Genomic DNA, 20,918 nt, shown 5'->3' on the forward strand with positions numbered 1-20,918 from the left:
GCCACGTAAAAACTTGCAACAACAATTAGAGGACGTCTAACTTGTTTTTGCAGCAAGTGTTTTGTGATGTGATATGGCCAGAGGATGTGATGAATGATATATGTGATGTATGAGATGATCATGTTCTTGTAATAGGAATCACGACTTGCATGTCGATGAGTATGACAACCGGCAGGATCCATAGGAGTTGTCTTTATTTATTTATGACCTGCGTGTCAACATAAACGTCATGTAATTACTTTACTTTATTGCTAAAAGCGTTAGCCATAGTAGTAGAAGTAATAGATGACGAGACAACTTCAAGAAGACACGATGATGGAGATCATGATGATGGAGATCATGGTGTCATGCCGGTGACAACGATGATCATGGAGCCCCGAAGATGGAGATCAAAAGGAGCAAATGATATTGGCCATATCATGTCACTATTTGATTGCATGTGATGTTTATCATGTTTTACATCTTATTTGCTTAGAACGACGGTGGCTTAAATAAGATGATCCCTTGTAATAATTTCAAGAAAGTGTTCCCCCTAACTGTGCACCGTTGCGAAGGTTCGTTGTTTTGAAGCACCACGTGATGATCGGGTGTGATAGATTCTAATGTTCGAATACAACGGGTGCAAGCCAGATTTACACACGCAATACACTTAGGTTGACTTGACGAGCCTAGCATGTACAGACATGGCCTCAAACACACGGAAGACCGAAAGGTCGAGCATGAGTCGTATAGAAGATACGATCAACATGAAGATGTTCACCGATGTTGACTAGTCCATCTCACGTGATGATCGGACACGGCCTAGTTAACTCGGATCATGTTTCACTTAGATGACTAGAGGGATGTCTATCTGAGTGGGAGTTCATTGAATAATTTGATTAGATGAACTTAATTATCATGAACTTAGTCTAAAATCTTTACAATATGTCTTGTAGATCAAATGGCCCACGTTGTCCTCAACTTCAACGCGTTCCTGGAGAAAACCAAGCTGAAAGACGATGGCAGCAACTATACGGACTGGGTCCGGAACCTGAGGATCATCCTCATAGCTGCCAAGAAAGATTATGTCCTAGAAGCACCGCTAGGTGACGCACCCGTCCCACAGAACCAAGACGTTATGAACGCTTGGCAGTCACGTGCTGATGATTACTCCCTCGTTCAATGCGGCATGCTTTACAGCTTAGAACCAGGGCTCAAAAAGCATTTTGAGAGACATGGAGCATATGAGATGTTCGAAGAGCTGAAAATGGTTTTTCAAGCTCATGCCCGGGTCGAGAGATATGAAGTCTCCGACAAGTTCTTCAGCTGTAAGATGGAGGAAAATAGTTCTGTCAGTGAGCACATACTCAAAATTTCGGGGTTGCATAACCGCTTGACTCAGCTGGGAGTTAATCTCCCGGATGACGCGGTCATTGACAGAATCCTTCAGTCGCTTCCACCGAGCTACAAGAGCTTTGTGATGAACTTCAATATGCAGGGGATGGAAAAGACCATTCCTGAGGTATATTCAATGCTGAAATCAGCAGAGGTAGAAGTCAAAAAGGAACATCAAGTGTTGATGGTGAATAAAACCACTAAGTTTAAGAAAGGCAAGGGTAAGAAGAACTTCAAGAAGGACGGCAAGGGAGTTGCCGCGTCCGGTAAGCAAGCTGCCGGGAAGAAGCCAAAGAATGGACCCAAGCCCGAGACTGAGTGTTTTTATTGCAAGGGAAGTGGTCACTGGAAGCGGAACTGCCCCAAATACTTAGCGGACAAGAAGGCCGGCAACACGAAAGGTATATGTGATATACATGTAATTGATGTGTACCTTACCAGTACTTGTAGTAGCTCCTGGGTATTCGATACCGGTGTGGTTGCTCATATTTGTAACTCAAAGCAGGAGCTGCGGAATAAGCGGAGACTGGCGAAGGACGAGGTGACGATGCGCGTCGGGAATGGTTCCAAGGTCGATGTGATCGCCGTCGGCACGCTACCTCTACATTTACCTACGGGATTAGTTTTAAACCTCAATAATTGTTATTTAGTGCCAGCTTTGAGCATGAACATTGTATCAGGATCTCGTTTAATTCGAGATGGCTACTCATTTAAATCCGAGAATAATGGTTGTTCTATTTATATGAGAGATATGTTTTATGGTCATGCTCCGATGGTGAATGGTTTATTCTTAATGAATCTCGAGCATAATGCTACACATATTCATAGTGTGAATACCAAAAGATGTAAAGTTGATAATGATAGTCCCACATACTTGTGGCACTGCTGCCTTGGTCACATAGGTGTCAAACGCATGAAGAAGCTCCATGCAGATGGACTTTTAGAGTCTCTTGATTATGAATCATTTGACACGTGTGAACCATGCCCCATGGGTAAAATGACCAAGACTCCGTTCTCAGGAACAATGGAGCGAGCAACCAACTTATTGGAAATCATACATACTGATGTGTGCGGTCCAATGAGTGTTGAGGCTCGCGGTGGCTATCGTTATGTTCTCACCCTCACTGATGACTTGAGTAGATATGGGTATGTCTACTTAATGAAACACAAGTCTGAAACCTTTGAAAAGTTCAAGGAATTTCAGAGTGAGGTTGAGAATCAACGTGACAGGAAAATCAAGTTCTTGCGATCAGATCATGGGGGAGAATACTTGAGTCACGAATTTGGCACACACTTAAGAAAATGTGGAATAGATTCACAACTCACGCCGCCTGGAACACCTCAGCGTAATGGTGTGTCCGAACGTCGTAATCGCACTCTATTAGATATGGTGCGATCTATGATGTCTCTTACCGATTTACCGCTGTCATTTTGGGGCTATGCTTTAGAGACTACCGCATTCACTTTAAATAGGGCTCCATCGAAATCTGTTGAGACGACACCGTATGAATTATGGTTTGGGAAGAAACCTAAGATGTCGTTTCTAAAAGTTTGGGGATGCGATGCTTATGTCAAGAAACTTCAACCTGAAAAGCTCGAACCCAAGTCGGAAAAATGCATCTTCATAGGATACCCTAAAGAAACTGTTGGGTATACCTTCTACCTCAGATCCGAAGGCAAGATCTTTGTTGCCAAGAATGGGTCCTTTCTAGAGAAAGAGTTTCTCTCGAAAGAAATAAGTGGGAGGAAAGTAGAACTTGATGAAGTATTGCCTCTTGAACCGGTAAGTGGCGCAGCTCAAGAAAATGTTCCTGAGGTGCCTGCACCAACTAGAGAGGAAGTTGATGATGATGATCATGAAACCTCAGATCAAGTTGCTACTGAACTTCGTAGGTCCACAAGGACACGTTCCGCACCAGAGTGGTACGGCAACCCTGTCTTGGAAATCTTGTTGTTAGACAACGGTGAACCTTCGAACTATGAAGAAGCGATGGCGGGCCCGGATTCCGACAAATGGCTGGAAGCCATGAAATCCGAGATAGGATCCATGTATGAAAATGAAGTATGGACTTTGACTGACTTGCCCGTTGATCGGCGAGCCATAGAAAATAAATGGATCTTTAAGAAGAAGACAGACGCGGATGGTAATGTGACCATCTATAAAGCTCGGCTTGTCGCTAAGGGTTATCGACAAGTTCAAGGGGTTGACTATAATGAGACTTTCTCACCCGTAGCGAAGCTGAAGTCCGTCCGAATCATGTTAGCAATTGCCGCATTCTATGATTATGAGATATGGCAAATGGACGTCAAAACGGCATTCCTTAATGGTTTCCTTAAGGAAGAATTGTATATGATGCAGCCGGAAGGTTTTGTCGATCCTAAGAATGCTGACAAGGTGTGCAAGCTCCAACGCTCGATTTATGGGCTGGTGCAAGCATCTCGGAGTTGGAACATTCGTTTTGATGAGATGATCAAAGCATTTGGGTTTATGCAGACTTATGGAGAAGCCTGCATTTACAAGAAAGTGAGTGGGAGCTCTGTAGCATTTCTCATATTGTATGTGGATGACATACTATTGATGGGAAATGATATAGAATTCTTGGAAAGCATAAAGGCCTACTTGAACAAGTGTTTTTCAATGAAGGACCTTGGAGAAGCTGCTTATATATTAGGCATCAAGATCTATAGAGATAGATCGAGATGCCTCATTGGTCTTTCACAGAGTACGTACCTTGACAAGATATTGAAGAAGTTCAAAATGGATCAGTCAAAGAAGGGGTTCTTGCCTGTATTGCAAGGTACGAGATTGAGCACGGCTCAATGCCCGACCACGGCAAAAGATAGAGAAAAGATGAGTGTCGTCCCCTATGCCTCGGCCATAGGGTCTATCATGTATGCTATGCTGTGTACCAGACCTGATGTAAACCTTGCCGTAAGTTTGGTAGGAAGGTACCAAAGTAATCCCGGCATGGAACACTGGACAGCGGTCAAGAATATTCTGAAGTACCTGAAAAGGACTAAGGAAATGTTTCTCGTTTATGGAGGTGACGAAGAGCTCGTCGTAAAGGGTTACGTCGATGCTAGCTTCGACACAGATCTGGATGACTCTAAGTCACAAACCGGATACGTGTATATTTTGAATGGTGGGGCAGTAAGCTGGTGCAGTTGCAAGCAAAGCGTTGTGGCGGGATCTACATGTGAAGCGGAGTACATGGCAGCCTCGGAGGCAGCACAAGAAGCAGTCTGGGTGAAGGAGTTCATTACCGACCTAGGAGTCATACCCAATGCGTCGGGCCCGATGACTCTCTTCTGTAACAACACTGGAGCTATTGCCCTTGCCAAGGAGCCCAGGTTTCACAGGAAGACCAGGCATATCAAGCGTCGCTTCAACTCCATTCATGAAAGTGTTCAAAATGGAGACATAGAGATTTGTAAAGTACATACGGACCTGAATGTAGCAGATCCGTTGACTAAACCTCTCCCTAGAGCAAAACATGATCAACACCAGAACTGCATGGGTGTTCGATTCATCACAATGTAACTAGAATATTGACTCTAGTGCAAGTGGGAGACTGTTGGAAATATGCCCTAGAGGCAATAATAAAATGGTTATTATTATATTTCTTTGTTCATGATAATTGTCTATTGTTCATGCTATAATTGTGTTATCCGGAAATCGTAATACATGTGTGAATACATAGACCACAACACGTCCCTAGTGAGCCTCTAGTTGACTAGCTCGTTGATCAAAAGATGGTCATGGTTTCCTGACTATGGACATTAGATGTCATTGATAATGGGATCACATCATTAGGAGAATGATGTGATGGACAAGACCCAATCCTAAGCATAGCTCAAAGATCGTGTAGTTCGTTTGTTGTAGCTTTTCTGAATGTCAAGTGTCATTTCCTTAGACCATGAGATTGTGCAACTCCCGGACACCGTAGGAGTGCCTTGGGTGTGCCAAACGTCACAACGTAACTGGTGACTATAAAGGTACATTACAGGTATCTCCGAAATTGTCTGTTGGGTTGGCATGAATCGAGACTGGGATTTGTCACTCCGTATGACGGAGAGGTATCTCTGGGCCCACTCGGTAATGCATCATCATATGAGCTCAATGTGATCAAGTGGTTGATCACGGGATCATGCATTACGGTACGAGTAAAGTGACTTACTGGTAACGAGACTGGACAAGGTATTGGGATACCGACGATCGAGTCTCGGGCAAGTAACGTACCGATTGACAAAGGGAATTGTATACGGATTGATTGAATCCTCGACATCATGGTTCATACGATGAGATCATCGTGGAGCATGTGGGAGCCAACATGGGTATCCAGATCCCGCTGTTGGTTATTGACCGGAGAGTCGTCTCGGTCATGTTTGCATGTCTCCCGAACCCGTAGGGTCTACACACTTAAGGTTCGGTGACGCTAGGGTTGTTAGGAAGACTTGTATGTGATTACCGAATGCTGTTTGGAGTCCCGGATGAGATCCCGGACGTCACGAGGAGTTCCGGAATGGTCCGGAGGTGAAGATTTATATGTAGGAAGTTGTCATACGGTCACCAGAAAGGTTCGGGGGCATATCGGTATTGTACCGGGGCCACCGGAGGGGTTCCGGGGGTCCACCGGGAGGGGCCATCTCTCTCGGAGGGCCTAATGGGCTGTAGAGGAAAGGGGAACCAGCCCTACATGGGCTGGCCACATCCCCCCCCCTTGGGCCCATGCGCCTAGGGTTGGGGAGGAAACCCTAAAGGGGGCGCCCCCTCCCCTTGGCCGCCCCCCCTCCTCTAGATCTCATCTAGAGGGGGGCGGCCCCCTTCCTCCTTCCCCTATAAATAGAGGGGCAAGGGGAGGGCTGCACACAACATCAAAGGCGCAGCCCCTCCCCTCCCCTACACCTCTCCTCCTCCGTAAGAGCTTGGCGAAGCCCTGCCGGAGTACTGCAACTTCACCACCACCACGCCGTCGTGCTGCTGTTGGAGCCCTCTTCCTCAACCTCTCCCTCCTCCTTGCTGGATCAAGGTGCGGGAGACGTCCTCACTCCGTACGTGTGTTGAACGCGGAGGTGCCGTCCGTTCGGCGCTAGGATCTTCGGTGATTTGGATCACGACGAGTACGACTCCATCAACCCCGTTCTCTTGAATGCTTCTGCTCGTGATCCACAAGGGTATGTAGATGCACTCCTCTCTCCCTCGTTGCTAGATGACTCCATAGATAGATCTTGGTGATGCGTAGAAAATTTTAAAATTCTGCTATGTTCCCCAACAAAGACACACCCAAAACTTCCTACACATGCATTTGTGCAGAAAGTAAAAGGGTAGAGATGGAAGATTGATCAAACGTAATGAAGACACGGTAGTTTTTGGTGTGGTTCCGATAGGTGGTGCTATCGTACGTCTATGTTGACGGAGACTTGAACCCACGGAGGGTAACGACTGCACGAGTCCATGGAGGGATCCACCCACGAAGGGTCCACAAAGAAGCAACATTGTCTATTCCACTATGGCTTATGTCCACGAAGGACTAGCCTCACTCGGGGTAGATCTGCACGAAATAGGCGATCTCGTTGCCCTTACAAACTCCTTGTTTCAGCTCCATAATATCTCAGAGGCTCCCAAGTGACACCTAACCGATCTAGGAGACACCACTCTCCAAAAGGTATGTCGATGATGAACTCATTGCTCTTGTGTTTCAAATGATAGTCTCCTCAACACTCAATCACTCTCTCGCAGATTTGGCTTGGGTAGGACAAGGATTGGAGTGGAAAGCAACTCAAGGAGGCTAGAAATCAAGGTTCAAATGGTTGGATTGGAATCTCTTGATCTCAACACATGAGTAGGTGGTTCTCTCTCTCAGAAAACGAATGGTGGAAGTGTAAATTCGTTCTGATGGATCTCTTAGAGAGTAGGTGAGGGTGAAGGGGTATATATAGCCTTCACCCAAAATCCAACCGTCTCACATTTTTGACTCAACCCGGTGACACCGGTCCAAAAACTCGGTGCGACCGACCTGTGTAAAATATATGAACGTTGGGCTTTTCGGTGGGACCGAAGTGGAAATCTCGGACAGAATGAAATATGATAACCTAGGCAGGACTTTGTTTTGGTAGTTCTGATCAGTTCAACTTGGTGATTCCGAAGTGAACGAATTGGCTTACAGAAACTTGGTCACAACAACTAGGCGAGACTGATCGCAATCTCGGTGAGACCAAAATTCTAGGGTTTGGCTCTGGCAGTGTGTAGGATCAACTCGGTGGGTCCGGGATAGATGTTTTCGGTGGGACCGAGAAGAAACTTTTTGGGTTTGGACATATGTGAAGTGAAGAAACTGTTTGAGGGTTTTGGAGCAATATCATCAAGCACTTGAGCAATTGAGTCATGATCAAAACCTCATCTCCTTAAAATAGTATTGGTTTTTCTATGAACTCAATGTGATCTCATATCACTGAACCAAAAATGTATAGTCTTGAAGCTTTGCCAATTTCATGTCCTTAGCATTTTGAAGGGGTCAACATCCTCATGTCCTTGCCATGCCAAAGTTGAACTTTTCTGAAATACACTAGATAAAAGTATTAGTCCAACAATATTTATGTTGACATGAATTACCAAAAACCACCAAGGGAGCATGTGTGCTTTCGGATACCATGTTGAAATAAAGAACGTGGACCAATTGGTATCTCGAGTCATAATTGTTGGATTCGAGGTGTGTGGTATTTGGCATCCCCTTATCTAGAACTTTGGCTTTTCTTTCCTCTCTCCCAAGGTGACTTGAGAAAGCCTTCCACCCCTCGATCTCCGCCGTCGAGCACGTGGATTTGCCTCCCCTCCCCCCGTTTGCCGCTCCAGCGGCCAGTGGCGGGGAGAAGAATCCTGGTGTCTTGACTCCTACTAGTAGATAGGTAGGGTTTTAGTGCTCACATGGGCGTCGGTTGGATGGATGATGGTGCTTCTTCTTTGAGTCGGTCTTTCGGGTTTCGATCCTCCTTAATTTCGTCCGTTGGGATGGATCTCTGACGTAGATTCCTGCCAGCTCCTTGGGGCGGCGAGGTTAGGGTTTCTCGCCGTGCATACGCAATGGCGATATTTGATGTTAGGTTCTTCACATCAATTTAAGGATTCAACATCGACGACTGCAACTTCAGGGCGCTGGTGTTTAGAGGCACGTGCACAAAGACTTCCCGGCTGTCCTCGACAAGGTCAGACCGACTCCAGTATGGGAGCAGCGACAGCGGCTCGTCGGCAGTAATGGTCGCTCGGTGGCCCATAGACCTCAATGTAGTTTTTATTATGCTTGATGTGATTTGTATCGATGAATCTTTATAATAAATCTGATCCTTTTCGAAAAAAAGATATGTGTGTGGTATTTTATGCTCTCGTTTCAGTGCACAGATTTTTCGGGGTATCTTGGCGTCGGTGGACCGACCCGGTTGTTTATGGATAGCTGCCTTCTAACCGAAAATAGTCGGCGGGGGTATCTTGGCCAATCCGCACCAACCGGCACACACGGAGAGAGCGAGAGAGCAGAGCAGAGTGCGCGCAGAAGAAACTCGAGAAAGCATTTAAGAAGCGAGACCCCGCAGCAGATCGAACGGAAGTTGTCACCCAGCTCCACCAACTTCTTCCAGGCCAGCCAGCTCAGCTCTCCCACACACACTCGCTGTCAGATCCCGAGAATGGCGGTCGCCGCTCAGCCGCTGCTGGCCTCCGCGCTCCTCGCGCTCCTCCTCGCCGCCGTCTCCGCTGCCGATACTAAGAGTACGTCTCTTACCGTCTCAATCTCACCCCTTGCACGATCGGTTCTGTGTTGCTGTCGCCTGCTGCATTTCCTTAATTTCTGCTTTTCCTACTGAGGGTGCACTCCGGTTGCCGACCAGGTGTTTGGATCTGAGCTCTAGCTTCAGCTGTCCTGCGGCGCACGCAGACGCCGGCCTTGAGGTCTTCGTTCGGGTCGTCGAGCTCGTCGAACGCCATATCAGGGTCGGCATGGATCTCGAGCCCGGCCATCTGTTTCTGTTTGTTAGATATAGAATGACATGTTGGTGACGGTCTACTAATTGTTCTTGAAATCCAACTACTAGAAGCCTTTGTGAATTCAGAGTGTGTGGAAATCCAACGACACAACTGTTAATCCTTGTTATGTAACTCATCTACACATCACTTATAATACACTAACAAAAATGCGGAAATGTTGCTTAATTAGCGTCCTGGCAAAAAAAACATGGTTTCATTATGTTTTCCCTAGAAAATAAATTGCTCTTTAGTGTGCTCAGCACATCTATCAATCATTTTTACAAACTGTAGAACACCCAGGATTTTCTGCTGCTGTTTTTAGAATCCAGATCTGGTCATGTAATTTTTTTAAGGCTAAACGTAGTTCCCCGTCAGATCGTTATGTTTTGTCTTGTTTGTGAACATGCAAAAGCTTTGCATGTTGATGTATCAGAATAAGAAATGTGCAACCAAACAGTAGGTCTCCGGCAATCAACAACATCCCAACCATCACAAATGACGATGTCTGTGGAACCTATTGGCTATCCCCAAATCAGCCATATCGTTGATCCTGTCATTGTAGCTCTGTACTTCTCAGCTTATCTTGTAATCTACGTGTATTCTGCTCCCTCCTGATATGCAAACAGAGTCTGTGCCTTCCCTTTGGGCATTTGGCCTTGGGTGTACTGGCCTGATTTTGAAATGATCAAGTAACATTGCGAAGGCCGCTGATTGTTAATGATTCTTTTATAGTGCTTGTATTCCTAGCGTGTACCTATTTGTGTCCGCATACTGTGAACTAGCTCTGATTTTTAGTTGCTTATCTATCATTTTTGTCCTGCAGAAGGTAGTTGCTTTACTATAGAGAACTAATAATCCAATCTAAGTAAAAATCTCTGAAATTAGCTTAAGGCCCAAGCTACAAGATACTATATTGCTAACTTAGATGAGAAAGTTTCAAATCGAGAGGTCACATCCAACCTTTCCCAAACTTGGTGCTGGGTTGGTCATGTATTGTACGTAGATAACACACACCACCTCTTGCACAACTGAATGCTGGAATTTGTAGTATTCCTCAAATGACATCCTTGAATTATCTCATTTACAGATAACCCTGCCAATGAGCTTGTGAGCTTGATCAACTCCAACCGTACCGCCAGCAAGGCATCAAATCTTGCTGACAATCAAGGTCTTGGATGCATTGCTCTGCAGTACATAAAAGCATATAAGGGTCAGTGCGACCAGGTGGGTGGAAACAAGAAGCCTGTGGATTCCAGTTTCATTGACACATTTGCCCCAAATTGTGGTGTCCAAGCTGCAAGCCTTGCCAAGATCACTGGGAGGCTCCTGGCGTGCCAGCCAAGCTACCCGCCTCCAGCGCAGGCCTTCGACATGCTCATTGCTGATGAGAGGAGCCTCCAGGTACTGCATAGCAAGAACCACACAGAGGTGGGGGCGGCTGTCACCAGCACTTCTGGCGGCGGTCCGTATTTCTGGTGTGTCTTGTTCAGCAATGGGAAGGCCAACTCGAGCTTCACGGTAGAAGGGGGAGTTCCCAAGACTGCACATCCTGGATGCTTCAGCGGCAACAATGACGAGTGCAGTGGTGCCATTTCGACCGGTGTGGGTGCATGGACACTGGTGTCGGCCACTCTTTTTGCTCTGGCTGGCGCCTTTACTTTGTGAGCTTGTGCAGAGATGCATCGGCGCACCGTTCTTTTGCCAATTTTCAGATCTGGTAGAGCACACTAGTTGCAGTGTCTCTACTTTACCACAATTCTTTTGCTCCTTTTTAGCAGGTGATTTCTGTAAGGACTAAAAGGATTATGGTTTTCAACATTTGTGACAACGAGTTTACCTGTGCAGGTTGTTAATGCATTTGGTGTAACCGTTGGAGTTTCGCAGTATTTTTTATAGGAAGGCCATCATGCCTAGCTTAACTTTACCCAAATGATAAGTGACACACGTGTGGCATGAAGTAACACCGACCTGACGTTTTTATAACTAAAATTGCCATTAAAAAACCAAAAAACCGAGACTTGCCATCCAAACAAAGTTGGTATGCTTCACAATTAAAGTTGCCATTCCCGGATAACTAAATTTGCCATCCAAAAATGTCAGGGCGGAATTGCTTCGTGTCAGATACTTATCAGGGTCCTTTTACCCAAATGATAACTTAAACAAAACTTACATCGTCCACAGATTAGCAAATAAGCAGCTAGGGGATCATTGTCCCAATTATAACGTCGGAGCTAAATCCGGCAATCTCTCGGTAGGGTATCCTAGCTAGGCGATTAGACTGGATGGTAACACGAGGCAAGACTTTACCTAGGTCTGGGCCTTCACGGTCGAGATAATTGAAGGAAATATGCCCTAAAGGCAATAATAAAGTTGTTATTTATATTTCCTTATATCATGATAAATGTTTATTATTCATGCTAGAATTGTATTAACCGGAAACTTAGTACATGTGTGAATACATAGATAAACAGAGTGTCACTAGTTTGCCTCTACTTGACTAGCTAGTTGAATCAATGATGGTTATGTTTCCTAACCATAGACATGAGTTGTCATTTGATTAACGGGATCACATCACTAGAGAATGATATGATTGACTTGACCCATCCGTTAGCTTAGCACGATGATCGTTTAGTTTGTTGCTATTGCTTTCTCCATAACTTATACATGTTCGTATGACTATGAGATCATACAACTCCCGAATAGCAGAGGAACACTTTGTTTGCTACCAAACGTCACAACGTAACTGGGTGATTATAAAGGTGCTCTACAGGTGTCTCCGATCGTGTTTATTGAGTTGGCATAGATTGAGATTAGGATTTGTCACTCCGATTGTCGGAGAGGTACCTCTGGGCCCGCACATCACTATAAGCCTTGCAAGCAATGTGATTAATGAGTTAGTTGCGGGATGATGCATTACGGAACGAGTAAAGAGACTTGCCGGTAACGAGATTGAACTAGGTATTGAGATACCGATGATCGAATCTCGGGCAAGTAACATACCAATGACAAAGGGAACAACGTATGTTGTTATGCGGTTTGGCCGATAAAGATCTTCGTAGAATATGTAGGAGCCAATATGAGCATCCAGGTTCCGCTATTGGTTATTGACCGGAGACATGTCTCGGTCATGTCTACATAGTTCTCGAACCCATAGGGTCCGCACGCTTAACGTTCGGTGACGAGCGGTATTATGAGTTTATGTGTTTTGATATACCGAAGATAGTTCGGAGTCCCGGATGTGATCACGGACATGACGAGGAGTCCCGAAATGGTCGAGACATAAAGATTGATATATTGGACGGCTATATTCGGACACCGGAAGTGTTCCGGATGATTTCGGAGAAAATCGGAGTACCGGAGGGTTACCGGAACCCCCTGGAGAACTAATGGGCCACATGGGCCTTAGTGGAGAGAGAGAGGGCCAGCCAGGGCAGGCCGCGCGCCCCCTCCCCCTCTGGTCCGAATTGGACTAGGGAAGGGGGGGCGCCCCCCTTTCCTTCTCGCTCTCCTCCTTCCTTTCCCACTCCTAGTCGTGAAGGTAGTTCGGAGTTTATATGTTTTGATGTACCGAAGGTAGTTCGGAGTCCTAGATATGATCATGGAAATGACGAAGAGTCTCAAAATGGTCGAGACATAAAGATTGATATATTGAAAGCCTACATTTGGACATCGGAAGAGTTCCGGGTGAAACCGGGATTTTACCGAAGTGCCAGAGGGGTTACCGACCCCCCCCCGGGGGGGGGGGTTAATGGGCCTTATTGGGCCCTAGTGGAGAGAGAGAGGGGCCGGCCAGGGCAGGCCGCACGCCCCCTCCCCCTCTGGTCTGAATTGGACTAGGAGAGGGGGGGCGGCGCCCCCCTTTCCTTCTCCTTCTCCCCCTTCCTTTCCCCCTCCTAGTAGGAGTAGGAAAGAGGGGAATCCTACTCCTACTAGGAGGAGGATTCCACCTCCTGGCACGCCCTCTAGGCCAGCCGGCCTCCCCCTTTCTCCTTTATATACGGGGGCAGGGGGCACCTCTAGACACACAAGTTGATCATTGATCTCTCCCAACCATGTGCGGTGCCCCCCTCCACCATAATCCACCTCAGTCATACTGTAGCGGTGCTTAGGCGAAACCCTGCAATGGTAGCTTCATCAACATCGTCACCACGCCGTCATGCTGACGAAACTCTTCCCCGAGCTCTACTGGATCGTGAGTTCGCGGGACGTCACCGAGCTGAATGTGTGCTGAACGCGGAGGTGCCGTACATTCGGTACTGAGGGTCGGTCGATTGTGAAGACGTACAACTACATCAACCGCATTGTCATAACACTTCCGCTTAACGGTCTATGAGGGTACGTGGACGACACTCTCCCCTCTCGTTGCTATGCATCACCATGATCTTGCGTGTGCGTAGGAATTTTTTTGAAATTACTACGTTCCCCAACAGTGGCATCCGAGCCAGGTTATTGCGTAGATGTTATATGCACGAGTAGAACACAAGTGAGTTGTGGGCGATACAAATCATACTGCTTACCAGCATGTCATACTTTGATTCGGTGGTATTGTTGGATGAAGCGGCCCGGACCGACATTACACGTACGCTTACGCGAGACTGGTTCTACCGACGTGATTTCCACACAGGTGGCTGGCGGGTGTCAGTTTCTCCAACTTTAGTTGAACCAAGTGTGGCTACGCACGGTCCTTGAGAAGGTTAAAACAACACTAACTTGACGAACTATCGTTGTGGTTTTAATGCGTAGGTAAGAACGGTTCTTGCTCAGCCCGTAGCAGCCACGTAAAACTTGCAACAACAAAGTAGAGGATGTCTAACTTGTTTTTGCAGAGCATGTTGTGATGTGGTATGGTCAAGACATAATGCTATATTTATTCTATGAGATTATCATGTTTTGTAACAGAGTTATCGGCAACTGGCAGGAGCCATATGATTGTCACTTTATTGTATGCAATACAATCGCCTTATAATTGCTTTACTTTATCACTAAGCGGTAGCGATAGTCGTAGAAGCAATAGTTGGCGAGGCGACAACAATGCTACGATGGAGATCAAGGTGTTGCGCCGGTGACGATGGTGATCATGACAGTGCTTTGGAGATGGAGATCAAAGGCACAAGATGATGATGACCATATCATATCACTTATATTGATTGCATGTGATGTTTATCCTTTATGCATCTTATTCTGCTTTGTTTGACGGTAGCATTATAAGATGATCTCTCACTAAATTTTCAAGGTAAAAGTGTTCTCCCTGAGTATGCACCATTGCCAAAGTTCGTCGTGCCGAGAAACCACGTGATGATCGGGTGTGATAAGCTCAACGTTCATCTACAACGGGTGTAAGACAGTCTTACACACGCAGAATACTCGGGTTAAACTTGGTGAGCCTAGCATATGCAGATATGGCCTCGGAACACTGAGACCGAAAGGTCGAGCGTGAATCATATAGTAGATATGATCAACATAGTGATGTTCACCATTGAAAACTACTCTATTTCACGTGATGATCGGTTATGGTTTAGTTGATATGGATCACGTGATCACTTAGATGATTAGAGGGATGTCTATCTAAGTGGGAGTTCTTAAGTAATATGATTAATTGAACTTAAATTTATCATGAACTTAGTACCTGATAGTATTTTTCTTGTCTATGTTATTATAGATAGATGGCCCGTGTTGTTGTTCCGTTGAATTTTAATGCGTTCCTTGAGAAAGCAAAGTTGAAAGATGATGGTAGCAATTACACGGACTGGGTCCGTAACTTGAGGATTATCCTCATTGCTGCACAGAAGAATTACGTCCTGGAAGCACCGCTGGGTGCCAAACCCGCTGTAGGAGCAACGCCAGATGTTATGAACGTCTGGCAGAGCAAAGCTGATGACTACTCAATAATTCAGTGTGCCATGCTTTACGGCTTAGAACTGGGACTTGAACGTCATTTTGAACGTCATGGAGCATATGAGATGTTCCAGGAGTTGAAGTTAATATTTCAAGCAAATGCCCGGATTGAGATATATGAAGTCTCCAATAAGTTCTACAGCTGCAAGATGGAGTAGAATAGTTATGTTAGTGAACATATATTTAGAATGTCTGGGTACCATAATCACTTGACTCAGCTGGGAGTTAATCTTCCGGTTGATAGTGTTCAATCACTGCCACCAAGCTACAAGAGTTTCGTGATGAACTATAATATGCAAGGGATGGATAAGACGATTCCCGAGCTCTTCGCAATGCTAAAGGCTGCGGAGGTAGAAATCAAGAAGGAGCATCAAGTGTTGATGGTCAACAAGACCACCAGTTTCAAGAAAAAGGGTAAAGGGAAGAAGAAAGGGAACTTCAAGAAGAACGGCAAACAAGTTGCTGCTTAAGAGAAGAAACCCAAGTCTGGACCTAAGCCTGAGACTGAGTGCTTCTACTGCAAAGGGACTGGTCACTGGAAGCGGAACTGCCCCAAGTATTTGGTGGATAAGAAGGATGGCAAGGTGAACAGAGGTATATGTGATATACATGTTATTGATGTGTACCTTACTAGAGCTCGCAGTAGCACCTGGGTATTTGATACTGATTCTGTTGCTAATATTTGCAACTCGAAACAGGGACTACGGATTAAGCGAAGACTGGCTAAGGACGAGGTGACGATGCGTGTGGGAAATGGTTCCAAAGTCGATGTGATCGCCGTCGGCACACTACCTCTAGATCTACCTTCGGGATTAGTTTTAGACCTAAATAATTGTTATTTGATGCCAGCATTAAGCATGAACATTATATCTGGATCTTGTTTGATGCGAGACGGTTATTCATTTAAATATGAGAATAATGGTTGTTCTATTTATATGAGTAATATCTTTTATGGTCATGCACCCTTGAAGAGTGGTCTATTTGTGTTGAATCTCGATAGTAGTGATACACATATTCATAATGTTGAAGCCAAAAGATGTAGAGTTGATAATGATAGTGCAACTTATTTGTGGCACTGCCATTTGGGTCATATTGGTGTAAAGCGCATGAAGAAACTCCATACTGATGGACTTCTGGAATCACTTGATTATGAATCATGGGCAAGATGACTAAAATGCCATTCTCCAGAACAATGGAGCGAGCAACAGATTTGTTGGAAATCATACATACTGATGTATGTGGTCCGATGAATGTTGAGGCTCGTAGTGGGTATCATTATTTTCTCACCTTCACAGATGATTTGAGCAGATATGGGTATATCTACTTAATGAAACATTTGAAAAGTTCAAAGAATTTCAGAGTGAAGTGGAAAATCATCGTAATAAGAAAATAAAGTTTCTATGATCTGAGAGTGGAGGAGAATATTTGAGTTACGAGTTTGGTTTACATTTGAAACAATGTGGAATAGTTTCGCAACTCACGCCACCAGGAACACCACAACGTAATGATGTGTCTGAATGTCGTAATCGTACTTTACTAGATATGGTGCAATCTATGATGTCTCTTACTGATTTACCGCTATCATTTTGGGGTTATACTTTAGAGACAACTGCATTCACGTTAAATAGGGCACTATCGAAATCTGTTGAGACGACGCCTTATGAACTGTGGTTTGGCAAGAAACCAAAGTTGTCGTTTCTTAAAGTTTGGGGCAGCGATGCTTATGTGAAAAAGTTTCAACCTGATAAGCTCGAACCCAAATCGGAGAAATGTGTCTTGATACGTCTCCAACGTATCTATAATTTTTGATTGCTCCATGCTATATTATCTACTGTTTTAGACATTGTTGGGCTTTATTTTCCACTTTTATATCATTTTTGGGACTAACCTATTAACCGGAGGCCCAGCCTAGAATTGCTGTTTTTTGCCTGTTTTAGGGTTTCGAAGAAAAGGAATATCAAACGGAGTCCAAACGGAATGAAACCTTCGGAAACGTGATTTTCTCATCAGATAAGATCCAGGAGACTTGGACCCTCCGTCAAGAAAGCCACGAGGTGCTCACGAGAGTAGGGGCGCCCCCTAGGGCGCGCCCCCTGCCTCGTGGGCCCCTCGAAGCTCCACAGACGTACTTTTTTCTCCTATATATATCCACGTACCCCCAAACGATAGGGGGCGGAGCCAAAAACCTAATTCCACCGCCGCAACTTTCTGTATCCACGAGATCCCATCTTGGGGCCTGTTCCGGAGCTCCGTCGGAGGAGGCATCGATCACATAGGGCTTCTACATCATCATCCAAGCCCCTCCGATGAAGTGTGAGTAGTTTACTTCAGACCTACGGGTCCATAGCTAGTAGCTAGATGGCTTCTTCTCTCTTTTTGGATCTCAATACAATCTTCTCCCCCTCTCTCGTGGAGATCTATTCGATGTAATATTCTTTTTGCGGTGTGTTTGTTGAGATCGATGAATTGTGGGTTTATGATCAAGTCTATCTATGAATAATATTTGAATCTTCTCTGAATTCTTTTATGTATGATTGGTTATCTTTGCAAGTCTCTTCGAATTATCAGTTTGGTTTGGCCTACTAGATTGGTTGTTCTTGCCATGGGAGAAGTGCTTAGCTTTGGGTTCAATCTTACGGTGTTCTTTCCCAGTGACAGAAGGGGCAGCAAGGCACGTATGTATTGTTGCCATCGAGGATAACAAGATGGGGTTTTTATCATATTGCATGAAACTATCCCTCTACATCATGTCATCTTGCTTAAGGCGTTACTCTATTTTTAACTTAATACTCTAGATGCATGCTGGATAGCGATCGATGAGTGGAGTAATAGTAGTAGATGCAGAATCGTTTCGGTCTACTTGTCTCGGACGTGATGCCTATATACATGATCATACCTAGATATTCTCATAACTATGCTCAATTCTGTCAATTTCTCAATAGTAATTTGTTCACCCACCGTAGAATACTTATGCTCTTGAGAGAAGCCACTAGTGAAACCTATGGCCCACGGGTCTCTTTCTCATCATATCAATCTCCATCACTTTATTATTGCTTTGCTTTTACTTTATTTACTTTGCATCTTTATACCAAAAATACCAAAAAAATATTATTTATCAACTCTATCAGATCTCACTTTCGTAAGTGACCGTGAAGGGATTGACAACCCCTAAGCGCGTTGGTTGCATTGAGCTATTGTTTTTGTGTAGGTACGAGGGACTCGAGCATAGCCTCCTACTGGATTAATTCCTTGGTTCTCAAAAACTGAGGGAAATACTTACGCTACTTTGCGGCATCATCCCTTCCTCTTCGGGGAAATCCAACGCAGTGCTCAAGAGGTAGCAAGAAGAATTTCTGGCGCCGTTGCCGGGGAGTCTGCGCAAAAGTCAACATACCAAGTACCCATCACAATCCCTATCTCCCGCATTACATTATTTGCCATTGCCTCTCGTTTTCCTCTCCCCCACTTCACCCTTGCCATTTTATTCGCCCTCTCTCTCTATCCCCCTCTCTATTTGCATCTCTTGCCCGTTTGCTCTTGTTTGCTCGTGTGTTGGATTGCTTGTTTGTCGCGATGGCTCAAGATAATACTAAATTGTGTGACTTCACCAATACCAATAATAATGATTTCCTTAGCACTCTGATTGCTCCTCTTACCGATGCTGAATCTTGTGAAATTAATACTGCTTTGTTGAATCTTGTCATGAAAGATCTATTCTCCGGCCTTCCTAGTGAAGATGCCGCTACACATCTTAATAGCTTCGTTGATTTGTGTGACATGCAAAAGAAAAAAGATGTTGATAATGATATTGTTAAATTGAAGCTATTTCCTTTTTCGCTTAGAGACCGTGCTAAAGCTTGGTTTTCATCTTTGCCTAAAAATAGTATTGATTCATGGAACAAGTGCAAAGATGCTTTTATCTCTAAGTATTTTCCTCCCGCTAAGATCATCTCTCTTAGAAACGATATTATGAATTTTAAACAACTTGATCATGAACATGTTGCACAAGCTTGGGAGAGAATGAAATTAATGATACGTAATTGCCCTACTCATGGTTTGAATTTGTGGATGATTATACAAAATTTTTATGCCAGATTGAATTTTGCTTCTAGAAATCTTTTAGATTCGGCCGCGGGAGGCACTTTTATGGAAATCACTTTAGGAGAAGCTACTAAACTCCTAGATAATATTATGGTTAATTATTCTCAATGGCATACTGAAAGATCTACTAAAAAGGTGCATGCGATAGAAGAAATTAATGTTTTGAGTGGAAAGATGGATGAACTTATGAAATTATTTGCTAATAAGAGTGTTTCTTCTGATCCTAATGATGTGCCCTTGTCTACTTCGATTGGGAATAATAATGAATCTATGGATGTGAATTTTGTTGGTAGAAACAATTTTGGTAACAACGCGTATAGAGGAAATTTTAATCCTAGGCCTTACCCTAGTAATCCCTCTAATAATTATGGTAATTCCTAAAACAATGCTTATGGAAATTATAATAATATGCCCTCTGATTTTGAATCTAATATTAAAGAATTTATTTCTTCGCAAAAGAATTTTAATGCTATGATTGAAGAAAAATTACTTAAGATTGATGATTTGGCTAGGAACGTTGATAGAATTGCTCTTGATGTTGATTCTTTGAAACTTAGATCTATTCCACCTAAGCATGAAATCAATGAGTCTCTCAAAGCCATGAGAATTTCCATTGACGAGTGCAAAGAAAGAACCGCTAGGATCCGTGCTAAGAAAGATGCCTTTATAAAAGCGTGTTCTTCTAGTTCCTATGAAAATAATGATGAAGATCTAAAAGTTATTGATGTGTCCCCTATTAAATCTTTGTTTTGCAATATGAATCTTGATAATTATGTGACTGAATATGATCCACCTTTACGTAGAAGGCGTTCTAAGAATTCGGAATTTGTTGATCTTGATGCTAAATTTGATAAAAGTGGGATTGAAGAAACTAAAACCCTAGATGTTGCTAAACCCACTATTATGGATTTCAAGAAATTTAACTATGAAAATTGCTCTTTGATTGATTGTATTTCCTTGTTGCAATCCGTGCTAAAATCTCCTCACGCTTATAGTCGAAATAAAGCGTTTACTAAACATATCGTTGATGCCTTGATGCAATCTTATGAAGAAAAACTTGAATTGGAAGTTTTTATCCCTAGAAAACTTTATGATGAGTGGGAACCAACTATTAAAATTAAAATTAAAAATTATGAGTTTTATGCTTTGTGTGATTTGGGTGCTAGTGTCTCTACTATTCCCAAAACTTTGTGTGATTTACTAGATTTCCGTGATTTTGATGATTGCTATCTAAACTTGCATCTTGCGGATTCCATTATTAAGAAACCTATGGGAATAATTAATGATGTTCTTATTGTTGCTAATAGGAATTATGTGCCCGTAGATTTTATCGTTCTTGATATAGATTGCAATCCTTCTTGCCCTATTATTCTTGGTAGACCTTTCCTTAGAACGGTTGGTGCAATTATTGATATGAAGGAAGGGAATATTAGATTTCAATTTCCATTAAAAAAGGGCATGGAACACTTCCCTAGAAAGAAAATAAAATTACCATATGAATCTATCATGAGAGACACTTATTGATTGCCTA

The 20,918-nt window shown here is 44.0% G+C and overlaps 1 protein-coding gene and 1 long non-coding RNA gene across 2 annotated transcripts in view; one reads left to right on the forward strand and one right to left on the reverse strand.

Moving 5' to 3' along the window:
- Positions 1-20,918, reverse strand: part of LOC147959896 (uncharacterized) — a 41,825-nt gene that overhangs the window by 3,045 nt on the left and 17,862 nt on the right. The window lies entirely within an intron of this gene.
- Positions 8,858-11,270, forward strand: LOC125523283 (uncharacterized). The gene is made up of 2 exons (XM_048688335.2): positions 8,858-9,136; positions 10,479-11,270. Exons 1-2 carry the CDS (start codon positions 9,055-9,057, stop codon positions 11,054-11,056), a joined length of 660 nt encoding a protein of 219 aa, XP_048544292.1. The 5' UTR covers positions 8,858-9,054; the 3' UTR covers positions 11,057-11,270.

This window comes from Triticum urartu, chromosome 7A (assembly GCF_056163025.1).
Source record: "Triticum urartu cultivar PI428250 chromosome 7A, HENAU_Tu73, whole genome shotgun sequence".
NCBI classification, from domain to species: domain Eukaryota; kingdom Viridiplantae; phylum Streptophyta; class Magnoliopsida; order Poales; family Poaceae; genus Triticum; species Triticum urartu.